At 45.6% G+C, this 20,944-nt stretch overlaps 1 protein-coding gene across 1 annotated transcript in view; it reads left to right on the plus strand.

Moving 5' to 3' along the window:
* Positions 1–15,993, plus strand: part of LOC143279386 (solute carrier family 23 member 1-like) — a 31,586-nt gene extending 15,593 nt beyond the window's left edge. The window contains exons 5-13 of the mRNA XM_076583421.1: positions 66–247; positions 1,847–1,967; positions 3,326–3,482; positions 4,262–4,411; positions 7,712–7,815; positions 8,598–8,727; positions 11,733–11,876; positions 13,392–13,487; positions 14,450–15,993. Of these exons, the coding sequence (XP_076439536.1) occupies positions 66–247; positions 1,847–1,967; positions 3,326–3,482; positions 4,262–4,411; positions 7,712–7,815; positions 8,598–8,727; positions 11,733–11,876; positions 13,392–13,487; positions 14,450–14,751 (1,386 nt within the window). The 3' untranslated portion in view covers positions 14,752–15,993. The remainder of the gene's footprint in view (positions 1–65; positions 248–1,846; positions 1,968–3,325; positions 3,483–4,261; positions 4,412–7,711; positions 7,816–8,597; positions 8,728–11,732; positions 11,877–13,391; positions 13,488–14,449) is intronic.
* Positions 15,994–20,944: the final 4,951 nt, after the last annotated feature.

A 20,944-nucleotide genomic window follows, 5' to 3' on the forward strand; every position in this document is an offset into this window, starting at 1 on the left:
ACAGCACGTGTCATCACATCACAAGAAGTGTCACTGACGTCATTCCACGTGTTGCTGACACTCAGCTCCAGGGAGCCGTGCTGGTCAGCAGCCTGGTGCAGATGGTGGTGGGCTTCACAGGGCTGGTGGGCTTCCTCATGAACTTCATCGGGCCCCTCACCATCAGTCCCACCGTCACCATGATCGGACTGTCGCTCTTCGACGCCACCTACCTCAAGACGGAGGGCCAGTGGTGGATCGCCTTCACGTCAGTGTCCTGGGTTTTTTTTGGGTTTTTTTGTTGGTTTTTTTTTGTTTGTTTGTTTTGTTTTGTTTTTGCTGCCCCATCATCTGCACCGCTTCAGTGGCATTACTCCCACGCCGCTCATTTAGATTCCCCCATACACGGCCACACCCGGGTTCGTCCATTGCAGTTCCAGCGTCGACAGTCCACAGGGAACCATCGATGTTAGGTCGCCAGGAGGCCACACACCAGAGGAGACCCTGCACTGCTGCTGAGTCACTTCGGTGGTGTTCAGTGGTGCCTGTTCTGTTTTAACGTACTTAGGACACCACCTACTAAGCCCCCTACTAACGACAATAATGGCTTAGTCGCGGAGCCAGACTGAGTGAGCGTCCCTCCCAGAGTGGAGACCGCCACCACGCCCCTCAAACAACAGCCCCCCATGAATCTGCCGACACTGACGACATTGACAGGACTCACCCCAAGCACGGAAGTGGAGGGGTATCGAAACTGAGGTCACCATGAGAGCAGGGCATGAAAGGCCACAGACTTTGAGACTATTTTGTTTATATTGATGACGATGAAGGAGGAGGAGGATGACGATGATGATGACAATGTTGCTATGGAGGTCCATTTTGGTTTGGGACTGCGTGACAAGGCTGTACTCTACGCTTCCTGTCATAATGATATCCCGGCATTAACCAGGCCCGAGAGATACAGACACTTGCAGTGTTGGTCAGGTAATTAGAGCAACACACCCAAAGACGCATCCTTGAAGTGGATGACACTCGACTGTGTTGTCCCAGTCTCCCCATTTAAGCCCACAGCACACTCAACTCTGGGTAGGAGCCGGCCACGGGCTGAAAAACCGACCTCCGCTGGGATTCGAACCCGCGTCCTCCCAGCCGTCAGTACGCGACGCTAACCACTTCGCCACGGCTGCTGGGTTTTCTTTGTTTGTTTGTTCATTCCTTTATTTATCGATTATATATATATATATATATATATATATATATATATGTATATGTATATATATATATATATATATATATATATATATATAGATAGATAGATAGATATATATATTCCTGTTGGTTTATTGTTCCATCATACGCACGTCTTAGTGAGAGCAGCATTTTACCCATGCGCAAAATACTACTACTGCCACAACGACGATTACTACTACTACTACTACCACTACTACTGCTACTGCTAATGAAGATGATGATGAGAAGAAAAAGTTGATGATGAGGAGGAGGAGGAGGAGAAGAAGATGATGATGATGATGAAGTAGAAGAAGATGATGATGATGATGATGAAGAAGAAGAAGAAGAAGAGGAGGAGGAGGAGGAGGAAGAAGAAGAAGATGATGATGAGGATGAGGATGAGGATGAAGAAGAAGAAGAAGATAATGATGATGAGGAGGAGGAGGATGAAGAAGAAGAAGAAGAAGATGATGATGATGATGAAGAAGAAGAAGAAGATGATGATGATGATGATGATGATGATGATGATGATGATGGAGGAGAAGAAGAAGAAAATGATGAGGATGAGGATGATGATGAAGAAGAAGAAGAGATGAAGAAGGCGTGGCTCTTACCTGCTGTGTGCAACGTGTTGCAGGGTGTTCACTCTCATCGCCGTCTTCTCCCAGTACCTACGCTACGTGAACCTCCCCTTCTGCTCCTACCGCCAGGGGCGGGGCTGCGTCAGGTCACCCATACGTTTCTTCGCTCTCTTTCCGGTAAGAAGTCAGGGTTTCTCTGGACGCCTTACGTTTCTTCGCTCTCTTTCCGGTAAGAAGTCAGGGCCTTACGTTTCTTCGCTCTCTTTCCGGTAAGGAGTCAAGGTTTCTCTGGTCGCCTTACGTTTCTTCGCTCTCTTTCCGGTAAGAAGTCAGGGCCTTACGTTTCTTCGCTCTCTTTCCGGTAAGAAGTCAGGGTTTCTCTGGACGCCATACGTTTCTTCGCTCTCTTTCCGGTAAGAAGTCAGGGCCTTACGTTTCTTCACTCTCTTTCCGGTAAGAAGTCAGGGTTTCTCTGGACGCCATACGTTTCTTCGCTCTCTTTCCGGTAAGAAGTCAGGGCCTTACGTTTTTTCACTCTCTTTCCGGTAAGAAGTCAGAGTTTTTCTGGACGCCTTACGTTTCTTTGCTCTCTTTCCGGTAAGAAGTCAGAGTTTCTCTGGACGCCTTACGTTTTTCTGTTTTGACTCACTTGTGTGAACCAAGTGCTGGTATTTGTATTTTTCTCTTTGTCACAACATATTTCTCTATGTGAAATTCAGGCTACAGCGCCACCTTTATTTTTTTAGTTTTTTTTTTCCTGTGTGCAGTTTAATTTGTTTTTCCTATCGAAGTGGATTTTTTCTACAGAATTTTGCCAGGAACAACCCTTTTGTTGCCGTGGGTTCTTTTACGTGCGCTAAGTGTATGCTGCACACGGGACCTCGGTTTATCGTCTTATCCGAATGACTAGCGTCCAGACCACCACTCAAAGTCTAGTAGAGGGGGAGGAAATATTGGCGGCTGAGCTGTGATTCGAACCAGCGCGCTCAGATTCTCTCGATTCCTAGGCGGACGCGTTACCTCTAGGCCATCACGTTGCCTCTGTCATGGCCTCCATGATTGAGTCTGTCGGCGACTACTACGCTTGCGCGCGGCTGTCTGGCGTCCCGGCCCCGCCGAAGAGTGCGGTGAGCAGAGGTACTGCTTTGTGTGGTGCCAACAGTATGCATCCTAGAGAACATTATTTATTCAGTTGTGTTTACAAAAAAGTGAGTCTATGTAATAACTTGGTGTTTTGATTGTCTGTGAGTCCAGATGTCCGTGTGTGTGTGTGTATGTGTGCGCGCGCGCGCATGCTGTGTACAGGTGTTATGTGCTGTGTACAGGTATTGTGTGATGTGCTACCATGTGCTGTGTACAGGTGCAGTGTGATGTGTTACCTTCTGCTGTGTACAGGTGCCGTGTGCTGTGTACAGGTGCTGTGTGCTGTGTACAGGTGTTGTGTACAGGTGTAGTGCTGTGTACAGGCGTAGTGCTGTGTACAGGTGTAGTGTGCTGTGTACAGGTGCTGTGTACAGGTGTAGTGCTGTGTACAGGTGTTGCTGGCCATCTGTGTCAGCTGGTTGCTGTGCTACGTGCTGACAGTGACGGACGTGCTGCCCCCCACCAAAGGCCAGTGGGGCTACCTGGCCAGGACCGATGTCCAGGGGGACACTCTGCACAGGGCGCCCTGGTTCAGGTTCCCTTACCCAGGTCAGTGGGGGGTGGGTGTGTGGGAGGGGGAGGGGGGTCAGTGGGTATTGATGTATGTGAGTGAGCGGGTGAGCAAACACACACACACACACACACACACACACACACACACACACACACACGTGGAATAAACCCGTAGAGTACAGATATGGAGGAAAGGAGAGCACTAGTTATGTAGAAAAGTGTTTGAAAAGGAATTATGTCTTTAGGTTCGTTTCAAACGGATGTGGACAAAGGACTGTGATGTACTGAAGAAGGCGGTGAATTCCAGTGAACAGTCTTAGGGGAACTCAAGACCCTGAAGTACACCAAGGGTACCATTCAGAGAGAATGGCCCCAAACAGACAAGAGTGGCAGCCCTTCGTTGCTGCCCTGTGTGTGTGTGTGTGTGTGTGTGTGTGTGTGTGTGTGTGTGTCCAGGTCAGTGTGACCTGTGTGTGTCCAGGTCAGTGTGACAGTGTGACTGCTGTGTTTATTCCAGGTCAGTGTGACCGCTGTGTGTGTGTGTGTGTGTGTGTCCATGTCAGTGTGACCGCTGTGTGTGTGTGTGTGTCCAGGTCAGTGTGACCTGTGTGTGTCCAGGTCAGTGTGACCGCTGTGTTTATTCCAGGTCAGTGTGACCGCTGTGTGTGTCCAGGTCAGTTTGACCGCTGTGTTTATTCCAGGTCAGTGTGACCGCTGTGTGTGTGTCCAGGTCAGTGTGACCGCCGTGTGTGTGTGTCCAGGTCAGTATGACCGCTGTGTGTGTCCAGGTCAGTGTAACCGCTGTGTGTGTCCAGGTCAGTGGGGAGTGCCCACGGTCAGTGTGGCCGGAGTGCTGGCAGGCGTTGCCTCTGTCATGGCCTCCATGATTGAGTCTGTCGGCGACTACTACGCATGCGCGCGGCTGTCTGGCGCCCCGGCCCCGCCGAAGAGTGCGGTGAGCAGAGGTACTGCTTTGTTGTTGTTATTGTTATTGCTGTTGTTGTTGTTGTTGTCGTCAATATTATTGTTGTTGTTTTGTCATTACCATTATTGTTGTTGTTATTGTTGTTGTCATTATTGTTGTTGTTGTCATTATTTTTGTTGTTGTTGTTGCTGTTGCTGCTGCTGTTGTTACTGTTGCTGTTATTATTATTATTTCTATTATTACTATTATTATTATTATTGTTGTTGTTGTTGTTTTGTTGTTGTTGTTGTTGTTATATTATCCTTATTATTGTTATTATCATTATTGTGTCATTCATCATCATCATGATTGTTTTACTCATTTATTTGTTGTTGTTGTCGTTGTCATTATTATTATTGACAGCAGCAGCAACACTAGTATTAGTAGCAGCAACAGCAGCCGCGGCAGCAGTAGTAGTAGTATACATCAGCAGCAGCGGTAGCCGCAATAGTAGTAGTAGCAGTAGTAGTAGTAGTAGTATACAACATCAACGTGCCAAGAAAATTCACTTTCAATTAGACCATAAGTCGATGACGTTTCTGAATCGTACAACATACTTTCACCAACCAACTTCATGATAGGAGAAAGGCAATGTTTCAACAACAACAACAACAACAACAACAAAAAACGTGCAACAAAGATTCGTGTGGCAAATTGACAACAAGTCCTGAGTATTATTTACAGAAGCACGAACTACTTGTCATGAGTGGTAGTTTAATACGCTGAAAGAAAGGCGCCGTGTTGATGTTTATATGATGACATCCCCTGGCAGTTTCAGACTTGAAGCAATGAACTCTAACGTTATCACACTGCTCGACATCAACACCAGACTAGTCATGACCAAAATGGCCGGCCCTTTTAGGGACCCTCTGTTCTTGCAGTTTTCAATCTTTCCACTCATCCCAACCATTGGGATATTTGACACAATACTCGTCACTGCTGGCTGTTTTTTTTTAAGTGTATGAAAACTGCTCTCCTCGTGCAAATTCCAGCGAAGAGTCTGCGGTCCTTTGGGTAATTTTCCTACGTCCAAAACTGATTTCCTTGATCTTACTGTCTAGGAAGTTTACATTTTTGTTGAAGAAATATGGAGGACAGGTAGCAAGAAGACAGAATTGAAAAGAAAGAACATCAGTGGGAGTTGACAGTTTGTTTACAAGGATTGCTGTGTTAGCTTCGCGGGTCACATCCCTTTCCCTCCCTTTCCCCCGTTCCCCCCTCTCCTCCCACATGATAATGTTTCACTATGGGGTTGGTCCACCATCTGTGTGAAGGCATCCTGCACGTTCCAGTAATACAGGTCAGTAGGCTTGTCCTCTCGTGCTGGTACAGAAACCCGTTTGCAAAAATTCGAAACAAATATATTTGTTTTGTCTCCAGGAAGCAGTGGATCAGTATCGCCAGTTAAATTTTTTCAGTGAGTCAGGTGTCACATTTTTCAAATCGTGTAGACGACCAGTAACAGTCACTGAGTTCAAATCGTGTAGATGACCAGTAACTGAGTCACTGTGTTCAAATCGTGTAGACGACCAGTAACTGAGTCACTGTGTTCAAATCGTGTAGATGACCAGTAACTGAGTCACTGTGTTCAAATCGTGTAGACGACCAGTAACAGTCACTGAGTTCAAATCGTGTAGATGACCAGTAACTGAGTCACTGTGTTCAAATCGTGTAGACGACCAGTAACAGTCACTGAGTTCAAATCGTGTAGATGACCAGTAACTGAGTCACTGTGTTCAAATCGTGTAGACGACCAGTAACTGAGTCACTGTGTTCAAATCGTGTAGATGACCAGTAACTGAGTCACTGTGTTCAAATCGTGTAGACGACCAGTAACAGTCACTGTGTTAAAATCGTGTAGACGACCATTAACTGAGTCACATTGTTCAAATCGTGTAGACGACCAGTAACAATCACATTCTTCAAATTTTTTTCAGTGAGTCAGGTGTCACATTTTTCAAATCGTGTAGACGACCAGTAACAGTCACTGAGTTCAAATCGTGTAGATGACCAGTAACTGAGTCACTGTGTTCAAATCGTGTAGACGACCAGTAACAGTCACATTGTTCAAATCGTGTAGATGACCAGTAACTGAGTCACTGTGTTCAAATCGTGTAGACGACCAGTAACTGAGTCACTGTGTTCAAATCGTGTAGATGACCAGTAACTGAGTCACTGTGTTCAAATCGTGTAGACGACCAGTAACAGTCACTGAGTTCAAATCGTGTAGACGACCATTAACTGAGTCACATTGTTCAAATCGTGTAGACGACCAGTAACAGTCACTGAGTTCAAATCGTGTAGACGACCAGTAACTGAGTCACTCTGTTCAAATCGTGTAGACGACCAGTAAGTGAGTCACTGTGTTCAAATCATGTAGACGACCAGTAACTGAGTCACTGTGTTCAAATCGTGTAGACGACCAGTAAGTGAGTCACTCTGTTCAAATCGTGTAGACGACCAGTAAGTGAGTCACTGTGTTCAAATCGTGTAGACGACCAGTAAGTGAGTCACATTGTTCAAATCGTGTAGATGACCAGTAAGTGAGTCACTGTGTTCAAATCGTGTAGACGACCAGTAACTGAGTCACTCTGTTCAAATAGTGTAGACGACCATTAACTGAGTCACATTGTTCAAATCCGTGTAGACAACCAGTAAGTGAGTCACTGTATTCAAATCGTGTAGACGACCAGTAAGTGAGTCACTGTGTTCAAATCATGCAGACGAACAGTAACTGAGTCACTGTGTTCAAATCGTGTAGATGACCAGTAACTGAGTCACATTGTTCAAATCCGTGTAGACAACCAGTAAGTGAGTCACTGTATTCAAATCGTGTAGACGACCAGTAAGTGAGTCACTGTGTTCAAATCGTGTAGACGACCAGTAACTGAGTCACTGTGTTCAAATCGTGTAGATGACCAGTAACTGAGTCACATTGTTCAAATCCGTGTAGACAACCAGTAAGTGAGTCACTGTATTCAAATCGTGTAGACGACCAGTAAGTGAGTCACTGTGTTCAAATCATGCAGACGACCAGTAACTGAGTCACTGTGTTCAAATCGTGTAGACGACCAGTAAGTGAGTCAATGTGTTCAAATCGTGTAGACGACCAGTAAGTGAGTCGCTGTGTTCAAATCGTGTAGACGACCAGTATCTGAGTCACTGTGTTCAAATCATGTAGATGACCAGTAAGTGAGTCACTGTGTTCAAATCGTGTAGATGACCAGTAAGAGTCACTGTGTTCAAATCGTGTAGACGACCAGTATCTGACTTCACATCTTTCAGAGTGTCTGACGTGCAGGTATCGGGGTGGAGGGCATCACCACCCTTTTGGCTGGGGCCTGGGGGATCGGGGGAGGCACCACGTCCTACAGTGAGAACATTGGGGCCATCGGCATCACCAAGGTGACTGCACACCTCACCTGTATTCACACATCTCACCTGTATTCACACACCTCACCTGTACTGTATTCACATACATCACCGGTACTGTATTCACACACCTCATCTGTGTTCACACACCTCACCTGTACTGTATTCACACATTCACACACCTCACCTGTATTCACCTCTCTGGCAGTCACACACCTCACCTGTATTCACGCCTCTGACAGTAACACACCTCACCTGTATTCACCCCACTGGCAGTCACAAAGCTCACCTGTATTCACCCCTCTGACAGTAACACACCTTACCTGAATTCACCCCTCTGGCAATTACACACCTCACCTGAATTCACCCCTCTGGCAGTCACACACGTCACCTGTATTCACCTCTCTGGCAGTCACACACCTCACCTGTATTCACCCCTCTGACAGTAACACACTTCACCTGTATTCACCCCTCTGGCAGTCACGCACGTCACCTGTATTCGCCCCTCTGGCAGTCACACACCTCACCTGTATTCACCCCTCTGACAGTCACACACCTCACCTGTATTCACCCCTCTGGCAGTCACACCTGTATTGACCCCTCATGCAGTCACACACCTCATCTGTATTCACCCCTCTGGCAGTCACACCTGTACTCACCCCTTATGCAGTCACATATCTCACCTATATATACCCCTCTGGCATCGTACTAACCACGATAAGGGACCAAACGAACAAAAACAAAAATCACACCAGAAAATAACACTCACCCAGCAGTGTCAGAGACAAAGCAGTGACCTTGACCTACCTGTGCAGGTGGGCAGTCTGGCGGTGATCCAGGTGAGCGGTGTGCTGATGATGATCTTTGGCTGCGTGGGCAAGTTCAGTGCTCTCTTCACCACCATCCCGGAGCCTATCGTGGGCGGCGTTTTCCTTACAATGTTAGGTGAGTCCTTCCACCTGCATTGTACCACTTTGTTGTCACCTTCAGTCCAGTCATGTACCACTTTGTTGTCACCTTCAGTCCAGTCATGTACCACTTTGTTGTCACCTTCAATCCAGTTATGTACCACATTGTTGTTGTCACCTTCAATCCAGTCATGTACCACTTTGTTGTCACCTTCAGTCCAGTTATGTACCACTTTGTTGTCACCTTCAGTCCAGTTATGTACCACTTTGTTGTTGTCACCTTCAATCCAGTCATGTACCACTTTGATGTTGTCACCTTCAATCCAGTCATGTACCGCTTTGTTGTCACCTTCAATCCAGTTATGTACCACTTTGTTGTCACCTTCAGTCCAGTTATGTACCACTTTGTTGTTGTCACCTTCAATCCAGTCATGTACCACTTTGATGTTGTCACCTTCAATCCAGTCATGTACTACTTTGATGTTGTCACCTTCAATCCAGTCATGTACTACTTTGATGTTGTCACCTTCAGTCCAGTCATGTACCACTTTGTTGTTGTCACCTTCAATCCAGTCATGTACCACTTTGTTGTCACCTTCAATCCAGTCATGTACCACTTTGTTGTTGTCACCTTCAATCCAGTCATGTACCACTTTGTTGTCACCTTCAGTCCAGTCATGTACCACTTTGTTGTCACCTTCAATCCTGTCATTTACCACTTTGTTCTTGTCACCTTCAATCTAGTTATTTTCCACTTTGTTGTCACCTTCAATTCAGTCATGTACCACTAAGTTGTCACCTTCAATCCAGTCATTTACCACTTTGTTGTCACAAATGGTTTGACTTGTGCTGAACATGAATGACTGAGTAAGGAGCTTCGTAAAAACACTTGTGGGTCCCCAAGAACCTCTTAAAGACACTTGTGGGGTCCCACACATCACCTGTATTCACCTTTCAGTCATTCGATGACTGTCTTGATCACTTTATCACCTGTATTCACCTTTCAGTCACTGGATGACTGTGTTGATCACTTTATCACCTGTATTCACCTTTCAGTCATTGGGTGACTGTGTTGATCACTTTATCACCTGTATTCACCTTTCAGTCATTGAATGACTGTCTTGATCACTTCATCACCTGTATTCACCTTTCAGTCATTGGATGACTATCTTGATCACTTTATCACCTGTATTCACCTTTCAGTCATTGAATGACTGTGTTGATCACTTCATCACCTGCATTCACCTTTCAGTCATTGAATGACTATCCTGATCCCTTCATCACCTGTATTTACCTTTCAGTCATTGGATGACTGTGTTGATCACTTCATCACCTGTATTCACCTTTCAGTCATTGGATGACCGTTGATCACTTTATCACCTGTATTTACCTTTCAGTCATTGAATGACTGTGTTGATCACTTTATCACCTGTATTCACCTTTCAGTCATTGGGTGACTGTGTTGATCACTTTATCACCTGTATTCACCTTTCAGTCATTGGGTGACTGTGTTGATCACTTTGTCACCTGTATTTACCTTTCAGTCATTGAATGACTGTGTTGATCACTTTATCACCTGTATTTACCTTTCAGTCATTGAATGACTGTGTTGATCACTTTATCACCTGTATTTACCTTTCAGTCATTGAATGACTGTGTTGATCACTTTATCACCTGCATTCACCTTTCAGTCATTGGATGACTGTGTTGATCACTTCATCACCTGTATTCACCTTTCAGTCATTGGATGACTGTTGATCACTTTATCACCTGTATTTACCTTTCAGTCATTGAATGACTGTGTTGATCACTTTATCACCTGTATTCACCTTTCAGTCATTGGGTGACTGTGTTGATCATTTTATCACCTGTATTCACCTTTCAGTCATTGAATGACTGTGTTGATCACTTTATCACCTGTATTTACCTTTCAGTCATTGAATGACTGTGTTGATCACTTTATCACCTGTATTCACCTTTCAGTCATTGGATGACTGTGTTGATCACTTTATCACCTGTATTCACCTTTCAGTCATTGGATGACTGTGTTGATCACTTTATCACCTGTATTCACCTTTCAGTCACTGGATGACTGTGTTGATCACTTTATCACCTGTATTCACATTTCAGTCATTGGATGACCGTGTTGATCACTTTATCACCTGTATTCACCTTTCAGTCATTGGATGACTGTGTTGATCACTTCATCACCTGTATTCACCTTTCAGTCATTGAATGACTGTCCTGATCACTTGGAAAAGAGTGGCATGATCAGGAGTAGTAAATCACAGCACTCACCCCCTTCCAGCTTCTTCTTTTCTCTTTTATTTCGCTCATCGGATCTCTGGCGTCAGTGTATACGCAGTGCCATATCTGCGAAGCCACGCGACCAAGAAAGAAGCGCAGAAAATTGAATCAGAAGCACGAGAAATGCAGGTGAAAGAAAGAGGGGTGTGGGGGGCGGGGTGGGGGGTGGCAGCACAGAAATGAAACAGCCTGGACAGAAGGCATTGTCTTTTGTCCAGTGCAAGGATGCCTTCCTGGCTGGGGCCTGGGCTTTCATGTGATTGTATTGTATTGTATTGTATTGTATTGCATTGCATTGCATTGCATTGCATTGCATTGTATTACTTTTTGTCACAACACATTTCGCGATGTGGCATGGAGGATGCTCTTGCCGGGGAGAGCGCGTCGCCACAGTACAGCGCTACGCTTTTTTCGTTTCTTTTTTGTTCTGTCTGAAAATGCATTTCCTCTGCTATCAAAGCGGATTTTTCTACAGTTTTGCCTGTGACAACCCCTTTGTTGTCTTGTGTTCTTTTGTTTGTTCTAAGTGCTTCACACCGGACCCTTCGGAAAGACTGTGTGTGTGTGTGTGTGTGTGTGTGTGTGTTGTTGTTGTTGTTGTTGTTGTTGTTTTGATACATTTTTGTCGTTTATTCCGTTCAGTGTGCATTGTTAACAGATATGATAACACAAACATAAAGGTAAACCTACTCCTTATGATTGCATCAATGACCCTGACTGCTGTGTGTCCCCCAGGCATGGTGACGGCGGTGGGGATCTCCAACCTGCAGTTTGTGGACCTCAACTCCACCCGTAACCTGTTCATCCTGGGGGTGTCCATCTTCCTGGGTATCTGTCTGCCCAAGTGGATGGCCCTCCACCCGGGGGTCATTGACACAGGTGGGTGGGGGACAGGTGGGTGGGGGACTTGTGTGTGGATGGATACGATCTTGTCTTCAGCTGCTATGATTGTCCTTTCACTGTGTGGAGATTAGCAAGAGGAACTGACTTGGATGATGCATACAATGATGTCCAGATTGCACAGTTCATGGACCTGCTGCTAAAGTACGGTGCACGTTTGACACTAGCAACATGGATAGCAGCAAAACTTCAGGAAAGTACTGTCGTCCAACGTCTTCGAGACTGGATGTCTGCACCCTAAAAACTTTCCATGGGACTGCCACAAGGATCTCCGCTCTCTCCTGTCCTCTACAACGTTTAAACGAAAGGGCTTGTAGTTCTTAACAACAACGAAATAGCTGGTGTGCTTATTCTTGTGGATGATGGCCTAGTCTTCGAAATTTCAACAAGAGATGCTCAAGAAAAAAAAACTGTAGCCGTCCGGAAACACCTGAACTATATCGCTCAATGGTAGCAGGAAAGAGTACCATTCATCAATCCAGTGAAAGCCCAAATGTTTCTGTGCACTATAACCAACAAAACTGAGCACCTCACCACCAGCTGTCCGATACAACGGAGTTCAGATCGAGGAAACTGAAAGTCTGAGCTACTTAGAAATGCAGTCTGACAGGATGATGACCTTCAGAAAACATAATGAAAGCACTGTTCTGAAATCCAGAATAGTCTTTCAATCTTAAAGGCAGTGACAGTCAGTTGCATTGAGTAGCACCGCATCTTCTGGCTGTAATAATAACCGCTCGTTCTCGGTGTAATTTGACCAGGGCTAACAACACTTTCTCAAACCAGCCACGTGAAATTAGAAAGAATTGAAAATGAAGCGATGAGGCTGACCCTCGGAACAATGAAGGACACACCTACTGAGACCTTACGATACCTGCTTGACCTTCATTCAATGCAGGCCAAGCACATGTTACAACAGGTTATATGGCGTATTTCAGAGCACAAGGAAACCCTCCAAACCCACTGCATGATGCAGTGAGGGAACCAAAAGGCAGCCGTCCAGGACGCGGAAGATCATGGACCGTACAAGCGGCAGATACCACTCAGCTGGAATGCAGATACCCGATCTGAAAGTAACAAAAGAATTGGAAGAATACCCAGAACGCCTCAAACACCTCTTCAACACAATCATCTCAACCACTCGAGGAAGACACTGTTGGGAATGGTTAGAGGGCAGAACTGACGCAGAGGTGAAGGTAATGTGTGCAAAAGGGCTGGTGGGTGTGAGTATTATGGTGTGTGTCATAATATGTGTGTGTGTGTGTGATTTGTGTGTGTGTGTGTCTGTGTGTGTGTGTGTGTGTTAATGTGTGTGCGTACGTGTGTGTGTGTGTTTGTCCTCTGTGTGTGTGTGTGTGTGTGTGTGTGTGTGTGTGTGTCTGTCCGTCTGTGTGTGTGTGTGTGTGTGTGTGTGTGTCTGTGTGTCTGTCCACTGTGTGTGTGTGTGTGTGTGTGTGTGTGTGTGTGTGTGTGTGTGTGTGTGTGTGTGTGCAGGCAGTCAGCTGGCGGACAACGTACTGACAGTGCTGTGCAGCACCAGCATGTTTGTGGCCGGAGTGCTGGCCTTTGTGCTGGACAACACCGTGCCAGGTGATCTCCCTTTGTCCCCCTTCCCTCCCTTGTGTCTCTGTCCAGGTCAGCTGACATACCTAAGTTCCCCCAACAGAACCCTTCCTAGAGAAACGCCAAAATGTCGCTGAGACATCAAAGGCATTGCAGCTCATCGGTTGATGTGAACCAAAAATGAGCGTAACTAGTTTTCCGTATGTATTTTCCAGTTTCAGAGTCTGTGTTCCCTCTCTCCGTTTTTTTTTTTTTTTTTTTTTTTTTTTGGTCATTCTCTCTTTCTTCTTGACTTTGTGTCTGTTCTGCCTCTCTCTCTCTCTCTCTCTCTCTCGCTCTCTCTCTCTCTCGCTCTCTCTCTCTCTCCTTGTACCTCTCTATCTTTAATCATATTCAATAAAGTGTTTGTCTCGTCTTGTCTCTGTCTTGAATTGTGAAACAGAGGGAGACGGACAAATAGACATAAGCTAGCACACACCCAACGAGTGCAGCCCGATTTAAAGACCTCTGACACGAAAACTGCAAAGCACAACACAGGACAACACAACAGCATTGACGAATTATGTCGAAGCCGTTTTCTGTGTTCTCTGCTCTCTGCCAAGCTAATTCATCATGCAAAACGAGAATAGTTCATTTTCTGCTACGCTGTTTAACTCACTCAGTACGGCCAGTCCTCTCTTCTCCTATACACAGACCCCTCGGATGTCCAGTGGGTGTCTGAATGACCCAACCTTTAGCTTCCGTCGTCAGAATTGTGGTATTCTTTGTCAACATTCACCTCTTCAGAAAAGAGCCTTCCACTTGCAATATTTTGATGATGGTAATTGGAGTGAAACGCTGTTAACGTCGTCTCTTTCGCCGTTCGTATGGAGAGAGTTAACTAAACAACAAGGGTAATAATGATAATCAAAATAATAAGAATAATCATGATGATGATAATAATAATGTATTTGTATATCGCTTTTCTCTCTTGTCTACTGTTCGCACAGGGACGCGGGAAGAAAGGGGGCTAACCAAGTGGGGCCAAAGCGAAAGCACGGAGGACGCGCCGGGCAGGGAAGGGAGGCAATTCGAGGTGTATGACCTCCCTTTGGTGCAGCCCTATCTGAACAGACTGCCCTTCACCCGGTACCTGCCCTTCTGCAACGGCTACAGAGGGGACCGTCACGTGACTCGGGGGGCCGGGGGGAGGAGTGGGGAGGGGGAGGAGGACACCGTGGCTGACGGCAAGGGCCACGGTCATCACCTCTTACCCCTCAGCAAGGACAAGAGCTCCTCTGTCAGGCTGTAGAAAACAGGAGCGTTTCTCTTCGTTGTTGATGTGTAGGACGGGAGAAAGAAATCAGACCTCCAGGAAACCAACAACCATCTTACACTGAAACAAGACTTCCAGGATTAATCAGTAATAAATGGAGGGAAGAATACTGTGTTTTCGACGTGGCGAACTGAATAGACATTGTTACCAGCTCCATACATCTTGAAAACCCTCTATGGCAAGATGCTGAAGCGAAAACACAGCCCCTGAGGATAAGTGTCATACATTGTAACTCCGCACATAACACAGGTTACACACAGTCAGCATCCACAACCAGTACCAGCAGTGATATGGGGAGAAAAGCTCCACAACTTGTACCAGCAGTAACAAGGTAGAAAGGCTCCACAACTTGTGCCAGCAATGACAAGGTAGAAAGGTTCTGCAACTTGTACCAGCAATGACATGGATTAAAAGTCTAAACCAGTTGCAGCGATGACGTGGAAGAAAAGCTCCAAAACTAGTACAAGCTATGGCATGGAGGAAAAGCTCCACAACTAGTACTAGCAATGACATGGAAGAAAAGCTCTACATAGTCAGTGCCAGCAGTGACATGGAAGAAAAACTCCAACAGCCAGTATCAGCAATGACATGGAGACAAAAGCTCCAACAACCAGTATCAGCAATGACATGGAAGAAAAGCTCTAACCGTCAGTATCAACAATGACATGGAAGAAAAGCTCCAACAGCCAGTGTCAGCAATGACATGGAAGAAAAGCTCAAACAGCCAGTGTCAGCAATGACATGGAAGAAAAGCTTTAACAACTAGTATCAGCAATGACATGGAAGAAAAGCTCCAACAACTAGTATCAGCAATGACATGGAAGAAAAGCTCCAACAGCTAGTATCAGCAATGACATAGAGACAAACGCTCCAACAGCTAGTATCAGAAATGACATGGAAGAAAAGCTCCAACAGCTAGTATCAGCAATGACATGGAGACAAAAGCTCCAACAGCTAGTATCAGCAATGACATGGAAGAAAAGCTCCAACAGCTAGTATCAGCAATGACATGGAGACAAAAGCTCCAACAGCTAGTATCAGCAATGACATGGAAGAAAAGCTCCAACAGCCAGTATCAGCAGTGACATCGAAGAAAAGCTCCAACAGCCAGTATCAGCAGTGACATGGAAGAAAAGCTCCAACAGCCAGTATCAGCAGTGACATGGAAGAAAAGCTCCAACAGCCAGTATCAGCAGTGACATGGAGAGAAAAGCTCCAACAGCCAGTATCAGCAGTGACATGGAGACAAAAGCTCCAACAGCTAGTATCAGAAATGACATGGAGACAAAAGCTCCAACAGCTAGTATCAGCAATGACATGGAAGAAAAGCTCCAACAGCTAGTATCAGCAATGACATAGAGAGAAAAGCTCCAACAGCTAGTATCAGCAGTGACATGGAAGAAAAGCTCCAACAGCCAGTATCAGCAATGACATCGAGAGAAAAGCTCCAACAGCCAGTATCAGCAATGACATGGAGAGAAAAGCTCCAACAGCCAGTATCAGCAATGATATGGAGAGAAAAGCTCCAACAGCCAGTATCAGCAATGACATGGAGAGAAAAGCTCCAACAGCCAGTATCAGCAGTGACATGGAGAGAAAAGCTCCAACAGCCAGTATCAGCAGTGACATGGAAGAAAAGCTCCAACAGCCAGTATCAGCAGTGACATGGAGAGAAAAGCTCCAACAGCCAGTATCAGCAGTGACATGGAGAGAAAAGCTCCACAGGGACACCACTGATGATCTGACAACCAGTTATTTCCCTTTTTACCTGTTCCTCGTCTCTCCCAGGACGTAACTCAGTCTCTGGCCTGCCCATTCTGGAACACTGCCTCTCCTTCTCCATCCTTGCACTGCGACTTGCAGGATTTTTTTTTTTTTTTTTTTTACTGCATGAATAGCTTCAATTTTAGGCTCTGGCAGTATAAAGATGTTGATAATTCATCATTGCAGGATTGTTCTGTCAAGTCCAGCTGATCGAGAGATGTGCCTATACCGCTTCGATTTGCGTTTCTTCATTTTGGTTAGGCCTTCACAGGATCTCACAGTCTGTCTGATTGATTCTTTTTTCTCTGTTGTTCATTGGTGATGTGATCCCTAATAGGAGATTCCATACGGAGTTTTCGGAAGCATCTCGTTTCTGTGGCCTGTATCCTCTTGTCCATGTTGGCTTTCAGATTCCATGACTCACGGGTATGAAGGATTGGTGAGAGAAGCAAGAAGCACATCGGTCTGAACTTTGATCTGAGTGCGATGTTCTTGTCGTCCCAAACAGTCTTTAGTTTTGGCTCAGGCTGTTTTTTTATCCTGCTTTTTTTCTTTTTTTTTTTTTTTAATCGTGTCACCAGGAGCCCTGAGGGCCTGGAATCGGTTCCATCAGCAGTATTCTGATGCCAAGTACTGGCACACTTCTTTTTTTTTTTTTTTTTTTTTAACAGCCTGTGGACAACCCTATGTGGCAAAGCCACGCGCGCACTGACAAGCATATCAATCAGTAAAACTGTCACATTGTCATGGATATCATGGTTCCCCCCCTCCCCCCCCCCCCCCCCCCCCCTCTGTAATGACAGTGCGGAACAAATCCAGTCAACACTGGATAGAACTGTAATGACAGAGTAGTGGGGTACAAATCCAGTCAACATTAGATTACATGAAAGGAAAAAAACAACAACATATATATATATATATAGAGAGAGAGAGAGAGAGAGAGAGAGAGAGAGCGTGTTCTATAATTGACAAAACTTATCTATGCAATCCTTTCCCTGAAATATGTTATTTCCCTTGAGACTCCATCACAAACACAGACACGTAGAGAGATAGGGGAGAGAACCGTAACGAAAATGCTCTGTGCCAATAAAGGCTTAAGCCCCCTTACTGAAGGTGCGCTGACAGAGATGTTGTTACACTTTTCATATTCATGCCAACACAACCAGAATCGACATCCAAGAATTAATATAAATAGATAATTATTACTGATGACGATTATGATGATGATGAAAAACAGCCACAACAGCAACAATAACAGTCATAATCATTATGTGTAAATACAAAATCAAAAGTGAATATATCTACACCGTAGAGAGAGAGAGAGTTTGAATTTATTCGTGTTTGGATAAGGACAAAATCATAGAGCACACACACACACACACACACACACACACACATTCATGTATACAGCTACCTGTCTATTAGTGGACATGCTTGTGGATACATGGTCTTTGTATAATTTGTGTGATTTGTGTCATTGCTCTGTGTGTGTGTGTGACAGAGTCTGTGTCAGAGAGATACTGTGTCTGATGTTGTTCGACATTCCACCCCCCCCCCCCCCCCCCCCCCCCCGCCACACACACACACACACACGCACACACACACACACACACACACACACACACACACACACAAACACACACAAACACACACACACACATACACACACCCGGCAGGTCGTTGAGGACATGTGAACCGTTTTGTGCATGATGTAACAACTGTCCTCGTGACAATTATGGGATGTATGTGACGTAACCACAGCGGCGCCTTCACGAATGGAAAGGCACTGTGTGGAAAATAAAAAAATCCGCCGAGTTTATGATTTTCAATACTTCATGGTTTGTGTGGGGAGTTTTTTTTAATAATTTTTTTTTAACTCTCGCTGTGTGTCTGTCTCTGTCTGTCTGTCTGTTTCTCTCTCTCTCTCTCCCACCACACACAGAGAGACACACATAGACAGACAGACAGACATACACACACACACACTATATATATATATATATATATATAAAGAAACTGAGACGCTGCATGCATATGTCTCTCTCCTTCCTCTCCATCTCTGTCTCTCCCTTGCTCTGTCTCCCTCTCTCCCTCTCTCAATCTCACTCCCCCTTTCTTCCCGTCTGTGTGTGTCTGCCCCTCACTCACTCTCCTTCTCTCCGCCCCCCCCCCCCCCCCACCCCGCCGACCCCAACACCCCTCTCTCTCTCAGTCTCTGCAGACACACACACACACACACACACACACACACACACGTGCATATATAAATATATATATATATATATATATTATCATCTCCCTCCCCCTCTCTACCCCCTCTCTCACCCGGATCAGTCCCCCACGTAGGGCTACGCTGCTGGTCAGTCAGGGCCACATCTTGCTTAGCAGGTGTGGTGTAGCGTATATGGGTTTGTCCGAACGCTGTGACGCCTCCTTGAGTACCTGAACTGAATCAAACTGAACTCTCTCGTTGTCTCAAGCTGGCTGTACATCCTGCGTTCATGTCACTCCATTCCCCGAACAGTTTCTCCCTTCAGAACAAACAAGTGACTCACACAGCCTGTGGAGGAAGAAGACAAAAACGAAAAGACACGTTAGTTATTTTCGAGGGTTAAAGATACACAAGGAACATGCCTTTTTCTGTTGTTGTTTTTTTTTTCTTTTTTTTTCTTGTTTCTTTTTTTAAACTTCAAGCCTTCGCCCTAATGAGAGACCAAGGCAAAAACGTGAGTCGTCAACAAAACAGAAAATACAAGAAAAGAAAAATTAAAAAAAACCATAATGAAAACACACACACACACCACCAACAACAACAAACCCTCATGCATCCTGATGATCCCATTTTCAATCACCATCGGGCTAAAAACAATGCAAACGAACGCGCGCGCACACACACACACACACACACACACACACACACACACACACACACAGAGAGCAAACGAATAGAAACAAATGCGAGCACCTCTAAGTAGGTTGACGTCCGCCTCGCTGGAGGAAAATGTGTCGAAGGAGTGGTGGAGTGGGGAAGGTTGGGGAGGTGGGGGTGGTTGAGGTGTGTGTGGGTGGGGAGAGGGGGGGGGCTGAAAAAAACTGTGTCTGCTCGCTGAACCATGATCAAACTGATGGGTGTTTTTTTTTTTTTTTATCGAACCGTGTTTGTGTGGGTGAATGGGGGGAAGTTGGGATTTTTTATTGTCTTTTTTTTTCTTCTTTTTTTTTTAATTGTGTTTGTGTCATGACTGGGTGACTCATCATAACGAAACGTGTGCCTCATGAACCTGAATATTGTCCTCCTCCACAGGGCGAGGCTTGAGGGAGTGGTGAGACGGAGAGACAGAGAGTGACATTGACACATAGTCCATTCAGCAGAGACAGAGAGTGACACTGACACATTGTCCATTCAGCAGAGAGACAGAGAGTGACACTGACACATTGTCCATTCAGCAGAGACAGAGAGTGACACTGGCACATTGTCCATTCAGCAGAGACAGAGAGTGACACTGACACTGACACATTGTCCATTTAGCAGTTGCTCCCTGAAGACATTTAGCCTATGAAGTGAAACTCAGAGATATCTCACACGCCGTCATGCATAAACCACACACACACACACACACACACACACACACACACACACACCAAACCTGCCCGCATACACAAACTCACACTCGCTCTTACCTTTCACAAACATGTTTGAATGCTCACATTCGTGTCTGCGCATGTACGTGTGTGTGCGTCTGTGTGTGTGCGTCTGTATGTGTGTGTGTGTGTGTGTATTTCCGTGTGTGTATGAGGGAGTGTGTGAAGGTATACGTATCTAACTGTCGCCCTTCACCCCCCCCCCCCCCCAACCCCACCCCCCACCCTTCCCCTTCCATTCTCCTACATTTCACTGTTCTTGAACTGGCATTCAACGACTGTAAACCAACACTGGCACGTGTCCTAGGCCTGTTGAATTAACTCTCTCCATACGAACGACGAAAGCGACGACGTTAACAGCGTTTCACCCCAGTTACCATCATCAAAATATTGCAAGCGGAAGGCTCTTATACTGAAGAGGTGAATGTTGACAAAGAATACCACAATTCTGACGACGGAAGCTAAAGGTTGGGTCATTCAGACACCCACTGGACATCCGAGGGGTCTGTGTGGGGGAGAAGAGAGGACTGGCCGTACTGAGTGAGTTAAAAATGTCAGTGACAGTGTCATTCCACCTTTCCCCGCCTGTGAGATCGTGAGGCCAACAACACACATGCACAGCCACCACCACCACTACTTTAGCCGTATTATCCTTCATTGGCCTCCGTCGGTCAATGTTGACCGTGGATAATAATAAATATTAGGTTTGTTTTTATAGCGCATAATCAAATAATTTTGCTCTTAGCGCTTTAGAATTATATTA

The sequence above is a fragment of the Babylonia areolata genome, chromosome 2 (assembly GCF_041734735.1).
Source record: "Babylonia areolata isolate BAREFJ2019XMU chromosome 2, ASM4173473v1, whole genome shotgun sequence".
Classification (NCBI taxonomy): Eukaryota; Metazoa; Mollusca; class Gastropoda; order Neogastropoda; family Buccinidae; genus Babylonia; species Babylonia areolata.